The sequence below is a fragment of the Elgaria multicarinata genome, chromosome 4 (assembly GCF_023053635.1).
Source record: "Elgaria multicarinata webbii isolate HBS135686 ecotype San Diego chromosome 4, rElgMul1.1.pri, whole genome shotgun sequence".
NCBI classification, from domain to species: domain Eukaryota; kingdom Metazoa; phylum Chordata; class Lepidosauria; order Squamata; family Anguidae; genus Elgaria; species Elgaria multicarinata.
The window spans coordinates 47414385-47440560 of NC_086174.1; the positions used below are offsets into that span (position 1 = coordinate 47414385).

The following is a 26176-nucleotide window of genomic DNA, read 5'->3' on the forward strand; positions in this document are numbered from 1 at the left end:
GCCTATGTGGCAGGGTCTTGCTATTTACTGTTTTACTCTGTACAGCACCATGTACATTGATGGTGCTATATAAATAAATAATAATAATAATAATAGTAGCTGAGAAGGAGGAACAGCTTCAGCTTTGGAGTGCAGGGCTATAATCTCGAAGGAACAGGGTGGAGTAATTGCTGCACCCGGCCACTGAGGCCTTTTTCTCTGCTTACCTTTGGGGCAGGGGAACCTTAGTGGCAACCCCCATTTGCTTGCCTGATTCCTCCCTTTCCCAGTGCTGTGTGTGCAATATCTACAGCAAGCTGTTTGTGGATGTGGGAAATAGTGTGGTTCTCCCCTCCCCTTGCGTCCGACCTACTCTCCACTCTCATTATTTGAAATGGAAGGAGGTGAAGGCAAAGAGATGAGACTCAGAGCTACGCCGTGCTTCTTCTCCGGCCCCGGTGGCAGCTAACTGCACCCAGTGATGAATGAGCTCATTGCTAGGTCCTGCACAAGCTCCTCCACCGAGAATTCAGAATCTTTAATAAGGCTGCCTGCATTTTCCCCGGCCTTGGTGCCTCTGTGTGTGTGTTATTAAATGTACCAGAGTAATATCGGATTGTGGCTCTGGGATGGTGTGTGATCAGGGAGGGAAAGGGTGTTTCAGTCAAGGGAGAGGTACACAAAACATAATGAGGGAGCAAGATAGGAGATGGTGTCAGGGGACCTGTATGAAGAATAATCTCCCAAATTGAGACATTCAGTGCTGTTGTTTCAGCGCAGAGCTACCACCATCAATCATGGTAGAGAAACATGTTTAGGGATCCTACAGCTAGAGCCAAATTTCAGCCTTAATGTGTTAGCATTAGCAATGATGGCCCATTGAAGAGCAAACATATCCTGAGACCTTGAGGATTAAATGGCAACCTAAAGGCTATCTTGTAATGATCCTCTGGCCTTGTTCCAAACCATTGACATCCTACCAACAGTTTCCCTCAACCTTGTTTTCTTTAGGCTCTTGATGCTTAGAAGGCACTATTTGCCTTCTAAGTGATCCTTGCCTTCATCACCTCCTTTCTAGATTATTGCAACAGTTCTTCACAGGGCTACCCTTGAAGAGTGTTTGGAAGATGCAGCTGCTGCAAAATGCAATAATCAAATTGTTTTCTGCTGTGTGTCTTATTGAGTATACGTAAGGGTGTGCGAACCTATTCTCTGAACATTGTCTCAACTTTTGTCTCATGCCCAATTCCTGTTCACAGTTGCTGCTCACTTTGCATGAATGGGAAACTTGTGCAAATTGAGCAGCAATGGAATGGGAGATTTGCATAAATCTCCCGTAATTTGCACACATTTCCTAATTTGTACACATTTCCTCCATATAGTAAAGTGAGGCTGATTCAGTCTACTTAGGAAATTTGCACCCATTAGGAAATTTGCACAAACTAAACGAGTACGAGCAGCTGTTCAACAATTTGCAGATATTTTCAGCAAACATATGCTTGTACTCAGGTTTGTGAATGATTTTGCTGTATATAATTAAAGTTTGTAAATTGTTTTAAAATATTGAAATGTAAGTCACCTTTGGAACACTTTCTGAGCTGAAAGGTGACTCAGAAATAATGTTATAATTATGGGGAAACCCTTGACGTTTGAGTTGTATTGGAGGTCTATTCTGTAGGATTGTGGTTGTGAGGTCAGTATACAGTGGAATTTCCAATGTTCTCAGCCCTTTAGCTCCTCCATTCAGATGAACAACCAAGCAGTTTTGCATTAACTATAGTTTACCATTATGTCCAAACCAGGAAACTATGGTTGATGTTTTTGGAACAAGCCAGGATATTAAACCATAGTTTGAAGTTGGTTTAATATCATAGCTTGTTCCAAAGCTATTACAGACAGTTTCCTAATTCGGACATAATGGGAAACTATATTTGATGGAAGACTTCCAGGTTTATTTGCAAGATTGCATGAAGGGAGGAATGAGGGGGTTGTATGCAAGAGGCTTATTCATATTCCACCTTATTAAGTCAAATGTGATTGTCCAAACATGGTTGATGTGTTTTGGCTGCTATTAGACATCCATGCTGTCCTCTTCTGCATGTATCTTTTTGTTCCTATATGATGTTTGTTTATGCTTCAAGATTACAGTTCGCTTTAGCCAAATACTCATTAGAAAGAGTGTGAGGGAGGAACATAATTAACATCAAGGCTTTCCTAGGAAATGCAAATGCTATGTCTGGTAGTATTGAGAATTGTTCTGAATTAATTTTCCCTCTCATGAACACAAAGAACGCCATCAGGGCATGACAGAAGCGGGCTGGAAGGGACAGTCTAGTTCGAGAAGGGGCTTCTGGAAAAATAATATCAAACAAGCAACTGTGATTGGGGTTACCTGCCCCCTCTCCCCACTACATTAGCCAGCATGTACTTTATTTTGAATGGTATGGAGAATGTGGATAGGGACAATCGTATAAAAAAGTGTTTATCTTAAACCAAAATCAATCGCAAAACCAGAATAGGTTTAAGGAAACTAATATGAAACAATGTGTTCAAAATTCAAATGAAGCTATACATACTAGAATAAAATCATATATCCATAGAAAATATATTTAATCATCAAACAAATATATACAGTTAAAATTTAAACTAAATAGTCCACAAGCATACAACATACAATTGCTCTAAACGCATTTCAACCCACATGGTCTTCATCAGTGGGAAAAGTTTGAACAATTTTTTTAAAAATTAATTTAAAAAAATGCTCTAAATACAAGGATTTCCATTAGGACCAAAAATTGGCTCCTATAAATCTTCCCTGTATATTTCTCTTTCGAGGATACACCAGAAAACACGAGGAACTTAACGTTCCCTCCTGTCTCTAAGAAACATGACTTCAAATTGTATCTGAAGCATAGATAAGGTCCTTGGTGCAGGCTTGTAAAAAGCACTGCCTTCAAAAACATATGCGCACTAGGCTAGTGCTTTTTACAAGCCTGCACCAACCAAGGACCTTATCTACGCTTCAGATAAAATTTGGGACTCATGTTTCTTAAAGACTTGAGGGAATGTTAAGTCTCCCGTGTTTTCTGGTGTATCCTGGAAAGAGAAAGATACAGAATAGATTTATAGGAGCCAATTTTTGGTCCTAATGGAAATTCTTGTATTTTCCCCCCACTGATGAAGACCATGTGGGTCGAAACACGTTTGGAGTAATTGTATGTTTGTGGACTATTTTGTTTAAGTTTTAAACAATTTTAAACACTGGGATCACAGGATCTCTCAAAATACTAGAACCCAGAGTTATCCCATGAAGCTGATTGGTGGGAGATTCAGGACAAATAAAAGGAAGGACTTCTTCGCACAGCACGTAGTTAAATTATGGAATTCACTACCAGAAGATGTAGTGAAGGCCACCAATTTGGATGGCTTTAAAAGGGAGTTGGATAAATTCCTGGAGGCAAAGGCTAACAATGGCTACTAGCTCTGATAGTTGTGTGCTATCTCCAGTATTCAAGGCAATAAGCCTGTGCGCACCAGTTGCTGGGGAACATGGGTGGGAGGATGATGTTGCACCATGTCCTGCTTTGTTGGCCTGTGGCCGATGGTTGGTTGGTTGGCCACTGTGTGAACAGAGTGCTGAATTAGATGGACTCTGATCCAGCATGGCTCTTCTTATGTTCTAATGAATGGTTCTCTCCCATTTTCTATCCTGCATTAAAAAATATTTGCAAGAGCACATATAATAATGCAAGAAAGCTTCCAAAATACATCATATTTGAAAATGCTCTAAAGATTGATCCTTGCAACATGATATCCAGGTGAATCATATGAACATCTTGTATATGCAGTTTGCTCCCTTACATGACCATGAACTAGCCTTTTAAAAAAATAATCAAGGTTGCAGTTCACAGGATTGCTGGAAAGTTAATTGCATGAGCCATTCATACTGTGCATTTGCAAGCAGAGCAAGCCAAGGAGTCACCAGTGTTCCATATCTGGAGGCTGTGTTATGTGGGCTGGCCTTGAGACAGCTGAGTATACGAGCTGTAATTGAACGTTTTATAATTTATTTATTAAAACATTTGTATCCCTCCCTATATCACTGGGATCACAGGATCTCAGTTGTCCCTAACCTTGGTATAGCTGTCTCCCTATCAAAAATATTCAGTTCAAAGTTGCAAAGTAGGCTTTAAACAGAATTTTATGCTGTAGGACATAAGCCGGCAGGTAGGCTATTTTAAGATTTAGCACTATGCCACATGTGCAGGAACATGCAGAGCACCTGGATGCAACCTCCATTGTGGATTACAATCCCTATTGGCAAGAAGCGAGAAGAAATAATGGCTTAGGAAGCCCAGAAGTCCCTTTCAGTCTTCAGAGCAATTTACTTTGGCTAACCAAACTCTGATTTCTGTCTCTGCAGATGAATCATAGGGACTTGCCCCCCAAATCCATATCTGTGCGGAAGATGGAAAAGGGAATGCTTCAGGAACACCTCCTGACGGATCTCAAGGTGCCTCAGAGCTACGAAGTTCGCCTGACACCCATAACCCGTTTTGGGATCGGGGACGTGGCTACCCGCATCATCCACTATAAAGAACGTAAGTGTCTCTTTCCCTGCATTACCCAATCAAATGATTGAGGCCCTTTTTGAAACATAGTCTATAAGGCAGGAATTGACCTGAAGGGGGGTACCTCTCTAGAGGAAATCTTAGTACCCTTGAGGCATTTTTCAGGATATCTCAGAAAATTTTGAGGAACTAAATGTACACCACCATTGGATTTGTTTGTTTGTTTATTTATTTGTGTTACATTTGTACCCTTCAAAGGGCATACCTTTGATTCCCCGGCCTTTCCCCATCCAGTCAGAGCTAAGAACCAGACCACCGTAGCAGTCAATCTACAATACGTTCTATTTGTATCCATGAATCCTTTGTCAATGGAATGATATATAGTCAGATAATAACGCATAGTTTATTTATTTATTGCATTTTCATACCGCCCAATAGCCGAAGTTCCCTGGACGGTTCACAAAAATTAAAACCAAAGTATAAAGCAAACACTATAAAAACATGATATAAAATACAATATAAAAGCACAACCAGGATAAAATCAGCAGCAGTGCAGAAATACAAATTTAAAATACAAATTATAGTGTAGATGCCAGGCGCACCTCCTTAGGGAGCTCATTCCACAGCCGGGGTGCCATAGCAGAGAAGGCCCTCCTCCTAGTAGCCACCTGCCTTACTTCCTTTGTCAGAAGCTCACGAAGAAGGACCCCTGAGGATGTTAGGTTCTGGGCAGGTACATATGGGAGGAGGCATTTGATGAACCCAAGAGAGCTTCGGCTATTGGGCGGTATAAAAATGTAATAAATAAATAAAATAAGAATGTTTGGGCACTGTATTCTACTTAGATGGGACCAAAGTACTAAAGATTTTGTGAGCCTCAGCTTCAGTTTCTAAGAAGCATCAAACCCCTTTGCATCACATTTATGAGGCTTGTTTGTGCATTTCTGCACCAAACACCACTTTGGAGGGATTGCACAGACTTAGATTCTTGAAGGAGTCAAATCCTCCATTTGTATGGGTTTTCTCCCATAGGAAGCTAAATCACAGATTTAGGCCTCTGCCCAAATCCTATTTCAAAAGGGATTTAATTTTCTGATATAGTATCAGCTGCAAATATTTCTGCCTCCCAACCATTGGCCCACATTCCAGTGTTTTCTCAGGAATAATCTACATGATATGTTAAATACATCGTGTGTAGCTGATCCTAACTTTTAAAAAACTTTACTATAAGTATGCATGGCAGGGGAGGTTAAAACTTCTTATTCAGATGCTTTCCCCCTAAAATTCAATCCCACCACTATGCGGGTGTTGAAGAAACAAAAAAAGCTCCCATGAATAATACGATGAGTACATTAAAACTATGTCCCTTGTTCCTAAGTAAAAGAAGAACTTATTTTAGCCAGCCTATGTTTGTACCAGATTAAGATTCTGAATTGTAGGTCTCTATCCTCAATCCCAAATTCTAATCCAGGATGAAAAAGTGCTGAAGGACATGAGCACAAATAATCAAATATCTTGGGAAGACTTCAGACATTTTCTTCTGTTTTGTCTTTGTGTGCAATTGTACAAATCTAATAATAATCTTATAAAGTCTGTTTCTGTTTCCTTTCCTAGCAATCAGCTACCCCAACCCAGTAGGTAAGTGCTGATAATGCCCTATGTTTTATTCATCTACCTTTTTGTATACAGTCCCACAGGCTTTAGTATTGGCGCTTTCCTCAGAGCAAGGCACTATGGGCATGATATGTGCCACCAAAGTGGCAAGGTGATCTCCAGGGCCTCCTCATCCACAGTGCCTTGCTCTGAGCAAGGAGCCCTTCCTCCGAGTGCAGTATGGATACACTGGAGAGTGGAGACTCTTGCAGGAGCACCGCTGGCTTATGTCCTACAGCATCAAATACTGTTTAAAGTTAAATAGCATTTACCATAGCAACAAAAGCAGTGGTGGCAGCAAACCATGACCAGTTGGTAGGCAAGCTGCAGCAGCTGGAGAGGATCAGTGGCAGTAGCGATGGACAGACCTCGCCCCATCTTTACGACGGAGCTTTGGCGCCTTGCACCCATACTTGTGTTCCTTCTGGGCATCTGCACAGGAAAGAAGGCAAGTGCGAATTTTCCAGCCCTGCACCTCTGGAAAAGTTTAAGAAAAAAAATGGGGGGGGGAGGAGGATAGGAATGGGGCCGTTCCTAGCTCCCTTTTTTTAATCTTATAATCTGTATCTGTGGAGCTCCGCAGATACAGATAATAAAAAGAAAAAAAGGGGGGAGCGAGGCAGCCAGAGGAGGACGTGTGAGGGGCTGGGCGAACCACGTCTCCTCCCTCTGGCTGCCCATTCCTCCCCACCCACCCCCATTACTTTTTATTTTTATTATCTGTATCTGCAGAGCTCTGCAGATACATATTATAATTTTTTTTTAAAGGGGGGGAGAAATGGCCTGTTCCTCTCCTCCCTGCTTTTTTTTTTTTTTTTTTACTTCTTCATCCATTGCGACCAATCAGGGGCACCATGGGCTCCACTGCCAAAAAAAGTCAGGGTAAGTGCCTGCATTTTTTGGAGTGGAGTTTCCAGTGTTTGCCCCCGGATGGCTTTGCAATGGTGGCTGCATCATGTAGATGATGTGCCACTACCATGAAGCCACCCCGGGGCAAACCCTTTGTGTAGACATATCCCTGCAGGCAGTAGAAGGGAAAATGAGACCTGTTGATCCTCCTGTACCACCGCCTAAACCACATGGCTCATCATGGTTCATTTCAATTTCACTGTCGACATTTTGTGTGTGTATGTGTGTGTGTGTGTGTGTGTGTGTGTGTGTGTGTATATATATTGTGTGTGTGCGTATACATGCACCAATACACGCAAACACTTTGACACCACCTCCCCTCTTTTCTTGCCTTTTTAATATGAAGACATACCTAGCACCTATTTAAGCCACCTGTACAAGAGGCTAGGTTCAACATAAATATTAGACCCCGGTACTTAATGTTAAAGTCTGGTTCTATTCATAGAGCTTTGTTGAACTCTCATTGTCTTCAAAATGCCAGATCCCAGGTGTTTAAGATGAACAGGATGATTCTAAGAGAAAATGATTATTTGGGACAGTTTCAGAAAGCACTGGTGAGCTCACCCTTAGAATCACATTCTATAGCTAAAGTTAACACTTCTTTATTTAGAAAAGTAGAAACCAGAGCTAGATAAAAACGTAGGAATATGGAGATACCTCTGCTTTGGTGCTGGCTTGGAATTTTTTTTGTCTGTGGAAAGTCTTTATATGAATGAATTAGAGAAAAAGAGAGAGCATCGTCAGACTGGGGGAAATCATGGTTCCATACCGTCACTTCTTTGCCCCCATTCCTGTCCCACATTACTTCCTCTTTCTTCACGGAGAAAAAAGAGGAAGTAAAGACCACATGGCCCATTCAGGGGCCATTTTTATCACACCGCTTTTCCTGCACATAGCAGGAAAAAGCGGCACATTCCATTTACTAAAAAAAAAAAAAAAAGTCGGATTAAAAGGGGTCCATTTTTTGATTAAAAAGGCAAGGAGGAGCAGGAGGCATGTGGGAGGCGGATGATATCGTCTAAAGGACGCACGAAAAACTGTGAGTAGGCAGTAGTGAGTGTGTGATAAAATGCTTGTCTGATGAACCCCACATCAACTCAGACATTTTGTTTCTCGACCCCCAACTAACCTGCTTTCAGTTGCCACAAAAAATTTCTCAGCCTTCTCTGTGTATAAATGATTATCCTAAAAGCATGGGCAATTAGGCAGATCAGGTTGGTCAGCTGCCCCAGATGTCTTATGGGTCAACTCAAATTTAACAACCAACCAGAAAACACATTCCCTGTTCCCCTGTTGAGCCTACTCTTAAGTAGGACACAAAAGTCCTACAACTCCCAGCATTCCCCAGCCAGCCATGCTGGGAGTTGTAGGACCTTTTTTCAATCCAAACATGCATAGGATTCTTCCTTAACTAAGCAAAAGGAGCTCCCACATGCCAAGTTACACGGTTGCTCCAGCCACCCCAGTGCTGTCCTATCTGACTGGCAGCCCCTCACCAAGGTCTGAGAAAAAGGTTCTTCACACCCAATCCTGCTACCTACGTTCCTTTGAGCTGGCAATGCCAGGAACTGAGCCTGAGACCTTGTGCTCCTCCAGAAGCTCTGCCTCCTGCCAAAGGGAAGTGTTTTCCCCTAGGCTCGCTTCAGTTTCTCAGCTATCATGATTTGAAGACTGCTGCATTTCTTTTTACCCCAGTCTGCTGACTCTTATATTGAAACCCCGTTGGGAAACAGTAAAGAAAACGTCACTGTCATGCTCTGGGTCCCACAAACCTATTCGCCTCAAACACTGCTCAGAAAGATGGCCCCACCTTGGAGTATTTTTTACTACTCTTTCCATTTGTTCGGGTGACCATATGAAAAGGAGGGCAGTTGAATAGAAAAGGGAATTTCAGCAGGTGTCTTTTGTATCCCTGCAGCACTTGGTGAAATCCCCTCTTCGTCACAACAGTGAAAGCTGCAGGAGCCCTGCCGTCTTTTGAATCTGGACACTCTAGTATAGCTCCAGCAGCTTTAACTGTTGTGATAAAGAGGGGATTTCACCAGGTGCTGCATGCCTACAAACGACACCTGCTGAAATTCCCTTCTCTATTCAACTGTTAAAGATACAGGAGCTCTGTCCTCCTTTCCATGTGGTCACCTACATTTGTATTCATGGCCATGTAACTTTCTAAAGGCCCCCCTACTTGAGAGCATACACCTAAACTGTGGTTTTTTTTCACGAGGAATGTTTTGTGATACTGTTTTTCTTTTAAAAAAGAAAAGAAAACCATCTTCCCTTTTCGTAATTGACTTGGCAAAGGCCCATCTAGATCTACGTTCCATGCTTGCAAAACAGACAGGATGTTTGCTGCTGTGCATTTGTTACATGAAAAGCTCAGGGTGGCAGTCAGGCTCCCATCCGGACACCAGGCATGCCCAGACCAACTTGGCATTAGCTGTGCAACCTTAACATGTGTGCTAATTTTTTTTAACATTGTATTTGCTTTTATTGTTGTAAACTGCCCCCACGACCTATTTGTCTGTTGGGTGGGGTATTGATAATACTATTAATAATGCTCTTTTTAACAACAACAATTCTTCTATAATACTCAAAGTGGACGTGTATCAGTCTGACTATCTGTGCATATTTCCAGGACCCTGAAACCTAGACACCTGAAACTTGGCATGCGTACTATGGGACCCTAAGAGTGTTCACCTTGAGATTATTTGATATTTTTTTCTTCAAAAAAATGCATCAGTTAATTTTAATTAGTTCTGGCCATGTGTTTGAAGCCTGCAGTACCATCTTCAGGAACCAAGTGGTAGACTTCCCTAACCAGCGCATAACTTTGTGGTCGATAGAATCTGAAGCCAGGAGAGAGTCCCAAGGACAGAGGTATACAGCTGCCTCCTCCCACCTGCTATGGGGCACCCCTCCTTCAGGGGAATAGAGTGGACAGAACCCACCCTCAGGGGGCTATAGTGCTTTATCATGGCAGGGGCAGTACCTAGGGGTGCCAGAAGGCATGGCTTCACTCATATGGGACAGGCACAATACGTCCAGCTTTGACACATGCATCACTTTGCTTGAAGGTTTCATTGTATCAGGCTATTTTATCCCATGTGAAGACAGGTCCATTTGTTGGTAATAAATTTATTTATTTATTTATTTAAATATTTATTTAATGTTCACTGTTTTTAACTTTTGTAAACCACCCAGAGAGCTTCGGCTATGAGGCGGTATATAAATGTAATAAAATAATAATAATAATAATAATAATAATAATAATAATAATAATAATAATAATATGTGCCCTCCCTTCAGATCATACTCAGGGTTATCCCAAAGACCCTCTTGTGCTTTCAGGTGTTCCCCCCCCCCAAAGAGCATCTTGATTTTACGACTTTTTATTGGCTGCGCTTTCAGCAGTAGCAGTGGCTTTTAAAATATCTGTGTACAAAATCAGATTTCCCAAGGAAGAAGTGGGTTTCTGAGCCCCAGCTGATCAGTCACGTGACTATCCCTGTGCTCAAGTAGCCATACACAACCACCCTTTTCTCATTGTGTTGGATGGATCTACTGATTAACGTGATCCAGAAGGTGCACTGAATAGGTGAGGCTCCCTATTTACCAAGAGCAACCTCATGAGGCTGCAAGGGACGTGGAGGGTGCTATTTCACTCATGTCCTACTTGTGGGTTTCCCATGGGCAGCTGGTTGCCACTCAGTGGTTGCCACTCACCAACAGAACGTTGGACGATATGGACCTTTGGCCTGATCCAGCATGACTCTTCTTATGTTCCTATTTAGTTTTAGAGAAGGAATTGGGGGTGGGAGTGTATGAGATGGTTAATCCTTTTCCCTCTGGCTATTCCTCCGCTCAAGGAATGCATACATGCGCACACATACACAAGCTGCTGCTGCTGCTTCCTCCGTTATAAGGGGAACTGCTTTCACCTAAGAGCAGGACTGAAGTCCTCTCAGCCTGCTAAGGCATTCCAGGGAGGCATGAGCCTGGCTAACACTGAGTTAAAGAATTATTATGGGAAGGCAGCTCTATAGCAGTCTCTTTGGCCATCCTCATGTTATGAGAGGGCTTTCCACTTTTTAAAAAGCAAAATGTTGCCACAACGCCCATGATTAGGGATGGGAGAATCAGCAAGGCTTGAACTCTCTGAGGTTCTCTGGGTTCCACCTCGAAGCTCCTTCTGCCTTGTTCCCATTCCAGATTGCAAGCTTCCCTCTTTCTTAAAGGGCACATCCAAATGCGTACTTTTCTCCTATCAACTAAGGTGTGAAAAAGCACAATTTCACTAAATGCGCATTTCTCTAAGTATACGTTATTCAAAAGTGTGCGTTTTGCAATACTTTGCAAGCTCAGAAATGTGCAAGTTTTGCCCTCACAATGTGCTCATGTTCAGGTTACAACCAGGGCAAGTTCTGGTCTTAAACGAATGGAAACAAAATTCTCACACATCCCTCCCCATCATGGATGAAAATTAATTTTACGGCCAAGCTCTGGAATTGAGTTGGAATCTTACCATTTAGCACTCTGCTATGTGTAGAACCTCTAAATTATTTCTCCCTCCCCCTCCGCTACATTCCATAGCTGCTCTTCATGGAGGAATTGTGTAGGGGGGTGGGAGGCTGATAAGGGTGAACGAGCCATCTCACATGGTTGCCCAAGTAATTCTTGGCCATAAGTGTCCCATGCTCTCGATTTTGAAAGATTAGAAGATTAATGCCCGTAGCAGCCTGATCTAGGGGCACATAATGTTGATTAATTTACAGACTCAGAGATTCACTTAATATAATTATTTCTTAATCCATTTTTTCTTTGGCTAATAAGACATTCATGCTTAATGTTATTACGGCTTGCATATTCTGGGGTTGTACAACATCATCTGGCCAAAGAGACTGAGAAATGGGGAGAGGCAGCACTTCCTTTCCAGGCATTTTGAGATTAAACAGTAACAAAACCAAATTAATTCTGAGGAATTATTTTACTCCCTTCCTGCTTTGACTGGGTCCCTGATTATTTGTGGTCATTAAAGTTCCCAATTGATGTTTCTCCCCACCCTTCCTTTTGTTCTCTTTTGCTTTTAAATAGATTTAGAATGCCACCACTAATACCCTGATCAAATTTCAGTTCTGCTGATTACATTCTCCCTCTTTAAATCCCCCGTTTCCGTTTCTAAAACTTTTGATTAGTTGTTCCTCTGTGTTTTTAAACAAGTGCTGTGTGCTAGCCTAGAAGGGGCAAGTGAAGAGATTTTTGGGTTACACTAGCTGCAGCATGCCTCTGAATACAAGTTGCTGAAGAACACAAGCGGGGGGGGGGGTGCTGTAGGGTTACCATATGAAAAAGAGGACAGGGGCTCCTGTATCTTTAACGGTTGTATAGAAAAGAGAATTTCAGCAGGTGTCATTTGTATGCAGCACCTAAAATCCCCCCCTTCATCACAACAGTTAAAGCTGCAGGAGCCCTGCCCTCTTTTGTATCTGGTCAAGAGGGACTATTTGTGGGCTTCCCATTGGTATCTGGTTGGGTACTCTGGGAACAGGCAGCTGGATCAAATATAGGCCTTTGGTCTAATCTAGCAGGGCTCTTCTTGTGTTCTTAGCTGCCTATCTCACAGTTCAATTCATTCAAGACCATTTGCTGTGAAGCTAAGATAGTAGAAATACAAAGCAACCCTCTGCCGCAAAATGTGAACCAGGATGAAGCAGCTGATATACAGGGTGCTCAGTGCAAAGATACAGTTATTTATTTATTACATTGCTATACTGCCCAATAGCCGAAGCTCTCTGGGCGGTTCAATGGGTTGTTGGGAGGCATCTCTGTTCACCTAGCCAACCAACAAACAATGGTCCTGTTCAGTCAACATGCTAAACCAGTCAACATGGTTAGGGCCACTAACCCTTTTGCAGCAAATGGTTAGTGAGTATAGTTAAACAGTGGTTATGTAGCTACCATGGTTAGGAAAACCACTGTTCATATGACATGCTAAGCCATCGTGGTTAGCTCAAAATGCTTAACCACCATGGCTTAGTGTGTTGTCTGAACAGGGCCAGTGGGAGGTTGTCAGCTTTGCCAGTGCTAATAACCTGCTTGGTAGGGTTGGGATGGATCTGAAATTATTATTATTATTATTATTATTATTATTATTATTATTATTATTATTATTTATTACCCGCCTTTCCCTCCGGATCGAGGCAGGGTACAACACAAATGCAAACACCATAAAATACGTATAATTGATTAAAACATTTAAAACTAATACATTATTAAAAGCAGCACATTATTAAAAGGCCACCTCTTCCTCCCCAGATGGGAGATGATTTTGTTCCCTAAACATATGGTGGGCTGATGCTGACTGGACCAGCCATCAGTCCAGTGCTGCAAACTCTCTTTCTGGTCCAGCGTTGAGCACACTGTTTTGTCCATGCTGAACTTAATGCAGGTGTGGGACAGGTGAATGCTGCCGTCATGCAGTGTCAAAGATTCTGTGAGGGTAATAATATAGTTCATTATTTTAATCATGCTACACGGCCTTAGTATTGCACTGCATCTCACCGCTGCAGCTTTTCTTTTTCCTTCCCAATGCAAATTTTTAATTGCAACTTTGATATTTGTTTTAATTTATTTCGGCAATAAACTGAAGTCCATAAAGCTGGTGGGCATGTGAATTAGTTTGTGGCCGATGTAGTCTTGCTGGGTGGGTGGGTGGGATGGGGTGGGGAGAAAGAGCTTTGTACCAGGTGACCTTCAAAAAACGTCCTACCTTCTGGAGGTTTGGCTTGTTTTGTGAGCTGGGATTGTGGTTAGAGCCACAAGGCCATTGCACCAACCCCTGGCTGCAGCTACGAAGTGGGTGGTGTTGGAATGAAGAAGCCTAGCGCACGGCCTTTCATGCCATTCTCTGCTGTGGGACTCTGTGTGTGTCTTGATCAACACGGAGAGAACTGGAGCTCAGCCATCTCATTCACATAACTCCTTGGAAGAGCTGCTAAGCAGCTGCCGTCTCGCCTCAGTTCCTGCCTCTCAGATCTGGACACAAAACAGATCACATAAACCGCAGAGACGGTTCCTGCGATTCCCTGAGCCTCAGATCTCCTGCGTGCCTGTCCCTCTTCTCCCCCAGATGCTGGGCAGTCCCCGGCACTCAGCACTACAAACAGCAGCTAATTTGGATTAGGCTGCTAATTAGAAATGAATGGACCGCGTAGAGAGCACTTAGTCAGGGTTAATTAGCAGTTAAGTGGCCAGCCAAGCTCCCTTTGGCTGCTGCATTCGCTTGCAGGAGCTCTTCAGCCAGCTGAGTCTCCATGGGGCCCTCCATGCTCTGGCGCTCAGCAGAGCTTCACCAGGGGCAGCCGTTCAGACCTGGTCACTGAGCCGCTGTAAATGGTTCCTTCAGGTGTAGTCCACAGCCTCCCTGGATGAGCACAGATGGACTTCTGCAAATGGCAGCTCTGGATGTTAAAAGCAGGCATGTTGCTTACTTAGAGAGCCTAAGTTGAAATCGTATCTTGTGGCCTTCAGTACAAAGGGTTGGAAGGGAAGGAAGCCAAATACAGAGGAAGGAAGCGGCAGGGTCTTGCTATTGACTGTTTTACTCTGTACAGCACCATGTACATTGATGGTGCTATATAAATAAATAATAATAATAATAATAATAATAATAAGGAAGGAAGGAAGGACGGACGGACGGACGGACGGACGGACGGACGGAAAGAACTATAAGCATCCATTCTGTATTTCATGAAGTTTTTCTCACGTGCACACTCAACCTGATCTAGGGACAGTCTATGGGCACAGAATGCTCCTGAGGCAAACCACAGGAGCATGTGGCACTGTCAGAAGTGCTCCTTCTGAATGCAGAGACTGGGCAGGGTCATAAGGGGTGAGGCAACCTAACCTGGTCCCACATTGTGTAAGGCTTTTACATGAATGGGCATCTTCAATACTTCTGTCTATATCTTCCCTGGCAACCAGTAGTATTGGAAAGCCAGAGATTAGAGGACCCATGTGCCCACTTTGGTCTCCAGCACACCTGCCATTTGGATTTGCTAACTGCATTCATAGCTTCAGTGCTGAAGATCCAGAGGATAAAAAAAATATGCATCCATTGGGCTCCAGTTCTTGAAACAGTGTACATATATACATATAGTTTATGACACATACTTTATGTCATATGCCTACTGGTCCATGACAGGCAGCAGGGTTTTTTTTAGTACTTCAGTAGTCATCTGGGGAAATGTTTAAAAAGCATTTCAAAAACAAATCTACATGTTGTCTGCTTTAATTGGACATATCGATCATACCAATATGAAAGTGTCGGATCAGCACATCTGTACACAGACAGGGTGTTCCTCATTGGTATATAGATTTTACTCTCCCACATTTATTCATTGCTAAAAAGAAAGAAAGAAAGGATTATTCAGTTAGTTTCTGGGCCTTCTTCCTGGTCCCTGCCTTGTAACAGTAGCTGCTCTTTGTCCTCATGAATTCGTGTATTATTATTGTTGTTGTTGTTGTTGTTATTATTAGTATCCCGCCTTTTGCCCAATACTGGGCCTATAATATAATCTCTTTGCAGAAATCTAAATATTACAAGGAAGTTATTTTTGCCTCCTGCATACTCCACCGAAGAAGGACATTTTGGAAATACCTACTGATTAGCATCCCTTCCTGCCTACAGGTAACACCTGCCACTTTGAAGATGAGAAGATCTGTGGTTATACACAGGACATGTCAGACAACTTTGACTGGATTCGTCAGAGCAGCCTAACCCATGACCCCAAGCGCTCTGCCAACACAGGCCCAACTGTGGATTTCAGTGGGACACCAGAAGGTATGCAGGCTTCCAGCTTCCTGTTTCTCCACTTTGCAAAGTTACACTTACTGCATTTTCCTAATCCCAATTACTTCCCAATGAGACTTTTAGCAGGATGGGGGTGGAGGGTGGGGAGGAGACAACTCCATTAGTCACCACTCCATACTGACTTATGGAGGCGCACTAATGATGAGCTACCTCTACATGCTCATCTGCTTACTTTTTATTTACTGATTCTGACTTCATTCCCTTCAGATTTCTATCTTCTACTCATGTTACTCCTCTTGCCTCTCATGACCATGTTAGAATATTGCCGCATCTGTTGAATCTTAACATGCTACAGTTCAACCCTTTCTTCTTCCTCCCCTATTGCATCCATCCCCTCTCTTCCTACCCCATGCCTGATACCCTCAAATTCTACATGATAAGCAGTGTTCCAAGGGGTTGCAGAAGAGAAAGGAAGAATGAGAGAGAGGGAGAGAGATGTTTCCTCTGGAATTTGCAAAGACCTCTTCACGACCAATTTAGCTTCCAGTATCATACTCCACCTTGGGACATGGGGATAAAATTGATTGGCTTTACACACACACACACACACACACACCACACACATCTGCTCTCTATTGGGCATGGGGAGCAGGCGGTTAATTTGCATGTTTCTTATTCACATTAAATACCCAATTAAAACTCCCACAGCTTTGTTTAGGGGAATCAGGAGAGCATTAGTCCTTGTTACTGGCTAATTGCCTGCTGCCAAATGTCCTTGTTCCATTGATGCTTACTTTGAAGTCACAGCAGAGAGAAGTGAGTGGGAGTGGGGGTGGGGGTGGGGAGAACATGTTTAAACACACAAGAATTGCTAGGCTGTCTTCTGAGGCAGAAGTCCACTAAAATCTCCAACCCCCTCTGCCAAGATCCACTGGGATGAAATCCATGCAGCCTCTGAGAAAAGGTTATTATAATGTTGAAAGCAGTGTTGACCAATTCATTTGGGGGTGGGCGCTATTCAACCGACCACTTTACTCTGCCACCTCTCTTGTCCCATGCACATACCATCTGGTCTAGCTGTAGGCATTCTAGTCCCAGCTCCCTATGTACAGTAACATCAGGGAAAATGCCAGGAGCAATCACAAGCAGCAGCAGAGACAGCTGAAGGCCCCCTATTACCAGTTCATACTGGGCACTCGTCAGGTCTTTTGGGCCTTGCTGTTGCCCAGAGTGAAAGGAGAGCAAGAACACAAGAAGAGCCGTGTTGGATCAGACCAAAGGCGTATCTAGTCCACCATGCTGTTCAACCATTTGCCCATGCCACAGCACCCTCCTCCTTGCATTCCCTAGCAAATAGTATTCAGGGACTATATTCTCCCGCAGCTGGACCCTGGAAGGAAAGAGCTGTGGTGGGCAGGTTCCCTTGAAGGGAAGCTTGCCTGTCACTGCTGATCTTTGCACTGCAAAACCTTTGCTTCCAAGGAACATCAGGCTTCTCCAGAACATAGTTTGAAAACCATTGAGGTTGGAGACTGGAGGTGGAGAGTGGAGCAAAGCAGAGGGTTGGTGAAGTCAGCCAAGGCCCAGGGTCTGTGCTTTTCAAAGGAGAGCATGCAGCCGAGGGCACAACAGGCTCCAATTTAGCTCCCCAAAGCTTTCCGGTTCAAACCCTCCCCTTTCTAAATGCTGGTTGTAAAGCTTATCTTTCCCCACCAGGTTGGCACGGAGGAAGATGTGACAATGAATTACTTTTCCTTACCTTGGTTTCTTTGCTCTTCAGGCTACTACATGTTCATCGAAGCCTCTGCACCCCGGGTGAAGGATGACAAGGCGAGGTTAATCAGCCCGATGTACAACATGACTGCCAGATTCTGTGTCTCCTTCTATTATCACATGTATGGGAAGCACATTGGTGAGTGAACTTGACGGAGAGCTGCTGGCTGGGATGGGAAAAGGACACTCAGAGACGCAAAAGAATTGCTTTTTTTACTGCATGTTACAGGGAAATAATACCCTCTAGTGTAGTGTCTGCCAGATCTGTTTCCTGCCAGCAAATAAGACTTTTTGTTTTGCTATTTGAAACGCAGTGCTGAAGTTGAGTCCTGAGCTGGAAATCCTCCGTCATTCTCCTTGGATATGTCAACACGGTGACTCTCTCCATCCCCCACTGCCTATGGTAGTTTCAGACCCCATTGCCAACTGTGATAGTGGAAGACACCCTAGGGCAAGGGTAGGCAACCAAGGGCTCTCCAGAACGTTTGGACTACAGTCCCCATAAGCCTCAGGCACCAGGGATTATGGGAGTTGTAGTCCAAAACATCTGGAGGGCACCATGTTGCCTAACCCTGCCCTAGAGAGAGGCAGGTAACATTTCTAAGTTATATATGATGCTGTACATGGGCAGCCAGCTGTGTATTTCACCTCTAGTTTTTAAGCATTGAAGAACATCCTCCACTCTGTGTGTGTGTGTGTGCGTGTGTGTGTGTGCGTGTGTGTATGTACACATATACACATACGCAACACACACTCAGACATCTGTATCTATCTATTCATCCATCTATACACCAGCTTTCCCCACCTAGTGTTCTCCAGATGTTTTGGACTACAACTCCCAGAATTCCTGACCATTGGCTATGTTGGCTAGGGCGGATGGGAGTTGAGGTCCAAAACGTCTGGAGGACACCAGGGCAGGATCTACACTACTGCTTATAACGGTTTATAATGGTTATGACAACTGTTCAGGCCCAGGACACATTACATATACTGTTTTCATAACGTTTTTAAAGTGTTATATCCTGCTTGGTGTAGATCGGGCCCAGGTTGGATAAGGTTGTTCTACGCCATGAGTGTTAAATACCTAATCTTGATTTATTTTTAAGTGATACCTCAGATTTCTATACATTTGAAGCTATCGGTTTCTATGTTGGATGCATGATAGTGGCCAAAGTAATTCCTGTTATCCTAGGATTGCTGTGACTGTGATATAAGTTCACCATGTTTTCTGTAAAGCGAATCCTCTTACATTCCTACCTCTTTTATTGGGACATTATAATATGACTGGGATGGGGGGGGGAATTATGAGGATACCTGCAGGGTCTGGTTTGAAGAGAGCTTAGAGGGAATGTTTAACCAGGAGCTGTAGAGGCATCAGTGGGGCCTCTCAAGCTGCTGTTTTGATTTAAAGATGGAACACAAGACCCAGGAAGATGGCAAAAATAATGTGCAAAAATGGGTTAGTTTTATGGGGCAAAGTCATTTCGAAGGACATTTCTCTCTCTCTCAATCGCTTCACCTCCCGTCTCTAACTGCCGAGATGAAGCTGTAGCACTCAGCGAATGCCACAGAAGTGCCTAATGAGTTTCCACATTCAGTCAAGGAGCAATTGCTAATTTGTCACCTCTTGATTATAATTTCATTAATTTGAATAATAAATGCACTCTTTCTAAAGCCCGCTAAGTTATTAATCACCTGCTGGACTGGAGCCTGACTGAGAAATCAGGGCCCAGTCAGGAGTGTATCTGCCTGTGAGTAAACAGGGCTGGTAAACAGAGTTAATTAACATCTTCCCCTTTCTGAGCACATCAGATTTCATCAAGCTAGAAGCTGGTTCTTTCTGCCTCTTATCTTATGGGGGAAAGAAGCGAATGGTCCAAGGTGCAGGATCCAATGAATTCTAGAATCAGCCTTCCCCAAGCTGTTGCCCTCCAGATTGTTTGGACTGCAACTCCCATCATCCCCAGCCAGCTCAACACATCCGGAGGGCCCCAAGTTTGGGAAAGCTTTCCTAAAGAAATAATTATTTTAGTATAAGCTACTTTGCAGCAACCAATGTCTATCTGTAAGGTCATAGAGCAAGCATTGTCACTATTGAAGCCTTTTATTTGTTCTACAAAGTCAATGTACTGGATGTCCATGCTTGCCCTATTGGTAGATGGTTCATTCTATCCAGCCTTAGAGACATCAGGAGTTTATGCTGGTCTCACTTTATGTTGTAATATTATATCATGAATGCCTTCTAGGTTTATCTGATACAGATCTGAGCCAGGGCTGGGTACTGTGAGTGACTATTCCAAGCATTTTTAATCTTTGTTGATTTGATTTATATTCTGCTCTTCTTCATATCGAGCCGGGAACTGCTAACAACCTGCATAAACACAATACAACATATACATAACATTAAAACCATTGTAATTATCTAGTTAATCTAGCCAACTTTAGCGTTCCACTATTCACCAACTTTAGCGTTCCACTATTCACAGCAAACCATGGGTCTCTTCATTGGTTGGTTGTGGTTAACAAACCATGGTTTGTTAGCACGGCTGGGTTCACACAATACAACAACCAATGATTCAACAGCAATCCATGTTTCAGCGATAATCAACACTCAAACTATACTCAACCTTGGGTGTGGGTTGTTGTATTTTGTGAAGCCAGTCAATATCAGAAGAAACCAACCCTCATGGTTTAAACACTTCTCCGAGGTATTGAATATTGAAGATGCAACAACATGGGCAGTGGTTGGGAAAGTTTGAGACTGACATTCTATATGCTTTGACTTTAACTACTAAGAAGTCCAGTGAAACATGCTGTGAATCCTCTGACCACCCAACATCCACCTATTCTTCTGTGCCCTCACCATCTTCAAGACTCCTTTAGATCATGACTTGTTTCTTCACTGAAACTTCAGACAGATTTCTCTATTCTCTGTTTCCATCTAGCAATATAGGGGGTCTGTTACATTTGTGCAAGGTGACTGCATTGTTTTGTTTAATGTTGTTTTGAGATTTTCCAGGATGTGTACCAAGAGAAGAGTGAATAGATTTTTGAATTATTTAAAAACCAGTCAACATATACAGTCAAGGGGGCAGGGAGTGGCAGAAAGAGAGAGGGAGAGAGAGAAATTCTGTCTGCCTGTTTAAAAAACAAACACCTCAGTCTATAACAAGGGGCATTAATGGGTCCATCCCAAAATCTAAGATCATTTTCTTCTCGCTGTCTGTCTCTTTGTTTTAAGCTTTGCATTTCACTTCTATTTCTAATCATCCTTGCTTCATTTGGTTTGTGAGGGCATCTGGACAAAATCTGCCTTACTGTTCCTAAGAATAAGCCAGGATACCCCATAAACCGAGTGAAACTCTGCAAACGTGTGATAGCTTGCCTTGATCACTTCTCAGCTTGCCTCTTGTTCAACAATTGCCTGAGGTGATAAGTGAGAATGATTTGTGAGAGCAGTTCCACATGCTCAAGTAACAGCTTCAGTTATCATGAGGTAAACATAATTCATGCTAACTCTTGTTATAAAATGATGATAGTGTGTTATCTCAAACCAGTAAATACAGTTCTGTCCTATAAGTGTGTGTGTGGGGGGGGAGACTAGTTCTTAAGGTCTGCCCTCCTTATCCTTCCCTTCCCTCAGGCATCTGGCTGACACATCATCAAAGGTCTTGCTCTGGCACTCATTTCTTTAGTTGCTGATGTTGATTGCTGCTGTTTTTAGCAGCCCAGAGATGCTCTCAATTTTCCCATTAAAAAGCCACTTTATTTTCCCAGAAGAAATGACACAGAGTCATCCTGTCCATTTCCCGTATTCTGGCACTAGGGTCAAACCTATCCTACCACTTGCAGTGGCTCAAGGGACATTTTGAAACTGGGGACCCAGGCAACTGGCCAGTGGTTGAATTGGGCACAGTTCCAAGAGACAAGGGCAAGGCAGTGTATCAAGGCCCTAAGTATCTGACACTGACAGCCATGATTCCCCCTTAATTCAAGGCCACTTGCTCAATTTCTTGCCTTAATACCTTCAGGGAAACTCACACAACAGCTTCCTATACTAATGGCAAGAATAATATGAGATTCCTATACTAATGGCAAGAATAATATGAGATTGGATGTAATTAACCAGTTAAGCAGAAGTGCAGAACCTGAGGCCTGGGAGACAAATCTGGCCCTTTGGAGGTCCTAATCCAGCCCTCTGGGGTTCCCCAGGAGGCCAGGTTCGCTTTCTCCCAACCACCATGCTAGTATTGTCCCCATCTCTTTTGCTTTTTGGCTCCTGGAATGCGGCTCCCAAGACCTTCTCTGACATGGAATTCAGCTTTCAAGCCTAAAGGGACTCTGCACACTAGCGGGATGCCACCATAATTCAAACCCAGGTAGTTCATTGGTACAATTTATTGTGTTTATAATGCCCATATGTGTACCAAACCTGGGTGGCTATCTAACTAGCTTTAGTATTTTCATTATTAAATCAAAGGTTGATTATGAGATTACAGCTATTTGCTTTGCCTGTGCAATGTGCATGACTAACCGTCTAAACTCTACCATTTCAGCACATGTCCTAATGTTAGTTGGTTTAACCCTGAAAGAAATGTAAACATCCCATTTGCAGTGCTTGTGCTCCCTGTCTTACAAGGTCTGATTCCTTGCATCATTAGAGTGTACCAGAGATTAATGGTGTCTTTGAAACTGTTGATCATTAACAAATACAAAGCCTGAGCATATTGGAAGCAAGCAGACTCCTAAACCACAACTTGCTCATCCTGCACCAGATCCCCAAAGCAACCACGTGGACTCACCACAGCTCTTGAGGCTGCTTCCAATTTGCTTATTTATTTATTTATTTATTTATTTATTTATTAAAACATTTATATCCCACCCTATATCTCAAGGATCTCAGGGCGGCGTACAGATAAAATCATACATATAAAATAGAACAATAAATATACAATTCTAAAACAAATTAAACCATTAATATGTTAAAACCAATATGAAATTTTAAAACAGTAAAATCCAATTAAAACAAGACAGTGTGCAGGCTGGTGGATTTAGCCATCAAAGACTCTGTTAAAAAGCCATGTCTTAACCTGGCGACGAAAAGAAGGCAGTCAGGCCTCCAGAGGGAGGGCATTCCACAGCTGGGGTGCTACAACAGAGAAAGCGCTCTCCCATGTCCCACCATAGCATATACCTCACATTGGTGGAGCACGGAGAAGGGTTCCTCTGACAGTATTGAGGTCCCAAGCCGTTTAGGGTTTTAAATGTCATTACCAACACCTTGAATTCTGACTGGAAACGTATTGGCAGCCAGTGCAATTCCTTTAAGACTGGCATTATAAAGTCTCTATGAGATGTTCCAGTCAGCAATGTAGCTGCTGCATTTTGCATTAGCTGCAACTTCTGAGTCGTCTTCAAGGGCAGCCCTACATAAAGTGCATTGCAGTAGTCTAACCAGGAAGTTACCAGTGCATCTATTGCTCTGGCTAGGTTATCCCTGTCCAGGAAAGGCCGTAGCTGGTGGATCAGCTGAAGCTGACCCCAAGTACTCCAGGCCATGGAGTCCACCTGGGCCTCCAGTGACAAGGATGGATCTAGACTACTCCCAAGCTACACACCTGTTCCTTCAGAGGGAGTGCAAGCCCATCTAGAACAGCTTAAACATGCAGCTCTACCTCTTCCTTCCTTTCCCCAAATTCAAGCTGCAAATTTGCTTCCCCTTTCTGCTCCCTCCCTGGGTAATCTGAGTCCCCACCTCGCAATTAATGACCCATTCAGGGAAAAGAAAAGAAAAAAACATCACCATTCGCTCTTATTGAGGAAATATCAACTAGTCATCTTGACCATTGGCTAGCTGTCAACTGAAATAAAAGATAACAAGCTCTTCCTTGACTCTCTAGGCCAGCATTTCTATAAGTAGTAATAAATAGCTGGAGACAAACACCTGCTCCCAAAATATGCTTTGTGCCACCAAAAGGTTTGCGGTACTGGGATTCATCCTAACTCACCAGTAACTCCAATCCTTCCATCACTCAAGTGTCACATTCTTAGATAACAAAGAGGCAAAGCTGATGGCTTGACTAATTTCATCCAACTGTGGGTTGAAATGTGGATTTGGATACAGCAAAGGCAAGTGGAAATAGGAATAGATTGACCAAGTAACATGTATTCCTTTACCAGAATCATTACACACATCATCATCCTCACCAAGACCACCAATACAGTCTGGCTGAGTCCCATCACATTATGGAAGGAGCCTATGTACAATAAGAACATAAGAAGTGGCATGCTGGTCCATCTAGTCCAGCACTCTGTCCACACAGTGGCCAACCAGCCATCGGCCAGGGATGAACAACCAGGACATGGTGCAATAGCCCCTTCCCACCCATGTTCCCCAGCAACTGGTGCACACAGGCTTACTGCCTCGAATACTGGAGATAGCACACAAGCATCAGGTCTAGTAGGCATTGATAGCCTTTACCTCCAGGAATTTATCCAACCCCCTTTTAAAGCCATCCAAATTGGTGGCCGTCACTACATTTTGTGGTAGTGAGTTCCATAATTTAACTATGTGTCGTGTGAAGAAGTACTTCCTCTTATTTGTCCTGGATCTCCCACCATGAATCAGCTTCATGGGATGACCCCGGATTCTAGCATTTTGAGAGAGGGAGAAAAATGTCTCTCTATCCACATTCTCCATACCATGCATAATTTTGTACACCTCTATCATGTCTCCCCTTAGCCTCCTTTTTCCAAACTAAACAATCCCGGTTGATGTAACCTTCCCTCATAGGGGAGATGCTCCAGCCCCTTAATCATTTTAGTTGCCCTTTTCTGCACTTTTTCCAGTGCGATAATATCCTTTTTTAATTTTTATTTACTTATTTATTTATTTATTACATTTTTATACCATCCAATAGCCGAAGCTCTCTGGGCGGTTCACAAAAATTAAAACCATGAAGAGCATAAAAACAATCAACAAATTTAAAACACAAATACAAAATACAATATAAAAAGCACAACAAGAATAAAACCACACAGCAAAAATTAATTTAGGTTAAAATATGAGATTAAAACAGCAAAGTTTAAATTTAAGTTAAATTATGTGTTAAAATACTGAGAAAATAAAAAGGTCTTCAGCTGGCGATGGAAAGAAAACAATGTAGGTGCCAAGCGAACCTCTCTGGGGAGCTCGTTCCACAACTGGGGTGTCACAGAAGAGAAAGCCCTCCTCCTAGTAGCCACCTGCCTCACTTCCTTCAGCAGGGGCTCACGGAGAAGGACCCCTGTGGATGATCTTAAGGTCTGGGCAGGCACATATGGGAGGAGGCGTTCCTTCAAATAACTTGACCCCAAACTGTTTAGGGGTTTAAATGTTAATACCAGCACTTTGAATCGGGCCCGGACCTGGACTGGCATCCAATAAAGTTGTAGAAGGACTGGCGTGATATGATTTCTTAGGTGTGGTGACCAGAACTGTACACAATCTGACATGTATTTGTTTTTTGTTAATAACTAGTTCATTACCATTTTTTCTGTCCTGTTCTTTGTTGCACAAGTCAAGAAAGCGACTTTGCTCTCCACAATTTGACTATAAAATATCCATAGCCATCCAGGCAAATCTTCCCTGAGAGAGTTCCCAGACACTGCTCGTTTATAATAGATATGACGAAAGAGAGAAACAGAATACAAATGGAGCGTTTGTAGCCAGTGTATAAAATATTCAGTAACTAACAGAGTAGGGTGATGTTGAATATCTCTCAGCTGAGCGGACAGCCGGGTAGAGGGGAGCTCTCTGGAGGGCAGTCCTGTTCCTTTTAATTTATTCGGCTGCAGCTCACACACACACATATCTATATGCACACTTTCTGCGCGTGTTTCTCCTCTTCAGTCTCCTCTTCTCTGTTTCCCTTGCCATCTTTGGATTAGACTTTTTCTTGCCTGATGATCCACATCGGACTTGAAAAACCAGGGCTTCCAGAGTTTGCTCTCCCCTGTGGCAGCTATTACAGGTGACTTGTCTAGTGAGCCAAAAGGGAAACTATAACAAAGCCAAGCTAGTCGACCTCTGAAGGGCATTTCAACCATTGTCACTGAATATGTATTTGATGACAATACTATGCTAACCTCCGTACATAGTGGACACAGTCCAATTAACTTTCAATCACTGGCTCCCCATTCAGGCCTGGGCACCAAGCAAAGTGTTGGCTTTACCCCTTAACATCTAATGTGCCTTAGAATGGTGCCGGAATTGGCCCTGCCATTAGGCAGAGTGAGGCGGTTGTTCAGAGGGTGGGGGAGAAGCAGCAGAAAGGTGTTGGAAGTCAGAGTGTTGTGAGCAATGGAGCCTACCTCATGCCCACTATGTTAGCCTACTTCCCTCAGGTATGATGGAGAATGCTATGCCATCATTAGCGGTGAAGTAAGATTCAACTGCCAGTCATGTTGGCTTCTATATGTGGAATGGGGGGGCATGTTCTCT

General features: G+C 43.1%; 1 protein-coding gene across 1 annotated transcript in view; it reads left to right on the forward strand.

Annotated features, from left to right (window-relative positions):
- The window catches only part of MDGA1 (MAM domain containing glycosylphosphatidylinositol anchor 1), a 311837-nt gene that overhangs the window by 238999 nt on the left and 46662 nt on the right, over positions 1-26176 (forward strand). Inside the window, exons 11-14 of the mRNA XM_063125616.1 lie at positions 4403-4580; positions 6165-6188; positions 15799-15951; positions 17702-17833. Of these exons, the coding sequence (XP_062981686.1) occupies positions 4403-4580; positions 6165-6188; positions 15799-15951; positions 17702-17833 (487 nt within the window). The remainder of the gene's footprint in view (positions 1-4402; positions 4581-6164; positions 6189-15798; positions 15952-17701; positions 17834-26176) is intronic.